The 2,702-nt window shown below is 37.8% G+C and overlaps 1 protein-coding gene across 1 annotated transcript in view; it reads left to right on the top strand.

Moving 5' to 3' along the window:
• The window catches only part of VPS13A (vacuolar protein sorting 13 homolog A (S. cerevisiae)), a 220,188-nt gene that overhangs the window by 155,355 nt on the left and 62,131 nt on the right, over nucleotides 1-2,702 (top strand). Inside the window, exon 53 of the mRNA XM_011947040.1 lies at nucleotides 1,236-1,365. Within this exon, the coding sequence (XP_011802430.1) occupies nucleotides 1,236-1,365 (130 nt within the window). The remainder of the gene's footprint in view (nucleotides 1-1,235; nucleotides 1,366-2,702) is intronic.

Raw genomic sequence — 2,702 nt, 5'->3', positions numbered from 1 at the left:
CGGGAGGCTGAGGCAGGAGAATGGCGTAAACCCGGGAGGCGGAGCTTGCAGTGAGCTGAGATCCGGCCACTGCACTCCAGCCTGGGCGACACAGCGAGACTCCGTCTCAAAAAAAAAAAAAGAAATGTCTTATTCTTACAAATTTATGACAATTTGACATAAAATTTTAAGTGATAACATTTTTCTCAAAATTGTGTAGATAGTGTGCCATTGTTTTTTGACATTAAACGTCATTGAACTGAGAGAGTAGCTTTTTATTTTCTTGCAAGTGACTGATTTTCTTAGATATGTGTTAGGGTTTTTTTTTTCCCCTATTTTCTTACAAATATATGTCTAGAATGATACTGTTTTCATTAATGTCTGATACCTAGAGAAGTCTTTTTTTTTTTTTCTGAAAGGGAGTCTTGCTCCGTTGCCCAGGCTGGAGTGCAGTGGCGCCGTCTCGGCTCACTGCAAGCTCTGCCTTCTGGTTTCACGCCATTCTTCTGCCTCAGCCTCCCGAGTATCTGGGACTACAGTTGCCCGCCACCACAGCCGGCTAATTTTTTCTATTTTTAGTAGAGACGGGGTTTCACCATGTTAGCCAGGATGGTCTTGATCTCCTGACCTTGTGATCTACCCGCCTCAGCCTCCCAAAATGGTGGGATTACAGGCATGAGCCACCGTGCCTGGCTCAGTGAAATCTTTTAATCTGCAGAGTTAATTCCTTCTTCTGCTCAGAAGAGCTGTATTTTATTACTTGTTTGGTGTATAACTTTTGTAATTTTTTTTCTTTCTGAGCATCTTTTTGTGAGTCAGTTGAATTTCTTAGATGTATATTTCATGTTTTGTGATTTTAAAGACTAATTTAGTTACTTTGTTTTTGCTCTAGTAAGACCAACACTTAGGAGTTACCAATTAAATTCTCTTAGAATTGGTATAAATAGGGTAAAGTAGTTGGAAATAATTTTCCATAACTAATTGGTATTAAAAAATCGACAAAACAGTTTTAAAGACTTGAAGACCTTTATTTCCTAAGTGGAACATGTATTTTCTAAGTGGGAAAATAATGAGAAATATTCATTAGTGAACCCTTTTTTAATTGTATAAGGTAAAAATTTCAGCCTTGTTTTAATCAAAACTATCACAGATCTCAATTAGTGAACTAAGAATTAATGAAGTATTATTTTAGGTTTTTTTAAATCTATTAATGTACTTGCGTTTAATTTAATGCATATTTTTGCTACTTATGTCAGTTCTCTCAGTGAAATAGAAGATTCCCTCCCTCCTGGAAAAGCAGTGTTTTATACATGGGCTGATCCAGTGGGCTCTAGAAGGCTGAAGTGGAGATGTAGAAAAAGCCATGGTGAAGTAACACAAAAGGATGTAAGTATTGGGTTATTATGGTGTTCCCAGCAGCCTTTTTTAAAAAAGGTATTTGGGCCGGGTGTGGTGGCTCATGCCTGTAATACCAGCACTTTGGGGAGGCCGAAGTGAGCCATGAGTTCGAGATCAGCCTGGCCAATACAGTGAAACCCTGTCTCTCCTAAAAATACAAAAATTAACTTTGGGAGGCCAAGGCAAGCAGATCACCAGGCCAGGAGTTTGTGACCAGCCTGGCCAACATGGTAAAACCCTGTCTCTACTAAAAATACAAAAATTAGCCGGGCATGGTGGCAGATGCCTGTAGTCCCAACTACTAAGGAGGCTGAGGCAGAAGAATCAGTTGAACCCTGGAGGCGGAGGTTGCAGTGAGCCAAGGTCGCGCCACTGCACTCCAGCCTGGTGACAGAGCGAGACTCCGTCTCAGAAAAAAAAAAAAAAAAAAAAAGTATTTGATTTTCAGCCTTCCTAGTTGTAAGGACTGTTTGTGGCCACGCTTCTAAAAAGCTGCCAGAAATCTTCAAAATAGTATTTAAGTATTGACTTAACCAAAAATGTTTAAAACCAAAAGTAGTCTTATTTTGTTTACATCATTTGCTTCTACTGTGTTATAAAGAGTAAAGTTGTATTTAGAGAAGTGCTTTCAGCATTCACCTGAAAAACAAGTATGTTCTCTGCCTTGACAATCATACTAGGTAGATTTAGCTTCTAGAAGGAACATTTAAGGATCCACTGAGTGAACTAAAACAAATTTATTTCTGGCTGGCAAGCTATGATGATCAAGTTATGCGCATCTGTTTTCCAGTAACATTTTAAATACTTCCAGAACATTTTTTAAAGTTTTTTGTCCTTCAGAATTCATCTTAATTTGACTCCTGATTTTTTTTTCTTTCTTACCACTAGTGATTTTTTCTTCCTGCCTATCAGTAGGTGGTATTTTCTCATTGTCTTTCAGTGCTGCTGTTGAGGAGTCTGGTGTGGGTATTGTTTACATTGTATTTAAGAGGATTACCTGTAAGTGGCCTAACTTTAAGTTTTAAAAATTTATGACTATTAGATTTATTCAGGAAAAAAAATTGTGCTTTGATATAAAAAGTCTTATTCATTTCATCTATTGATTAGTACTTTGCATATTTATATCATAGTGATAGTTTGAAACTTATAAAGATAAATCAGGCATTCACTGTAAAATACTAGAAAGACCAGTGAAATAAGTTAGTTTTCTTGATTCTCAGTGTGGTTTTAGTGATATACATATATATACTTAGAAAGTATTATAAGTAGGCCGGGCGCGGTGGCTCAAGCCTGTAATCCCAGCACTTTGGGAGGCCGAGACGGGC

Source organism: Colobus angolensis, unplaced genomic scaffold, assembly GCF_000951035.1.
Source record: "Colobus angolensis palliatus isolate OR3802 unplaced genomic scaffold, Cang.pa_1.0 Scaffold257, whole genome shotgun sequence".
Lineage (NCBI taxonomy): Eukaryota > Metazoa > Chordata > Mammalia > Primates > Cercopithecidae > Colobus > Colobus angolensis.
The sequence above is the reverse complement of the archived record's forward strand: the minus strand, read 5'-3'. Positions and strand labels throughout refer to the sequence as shown.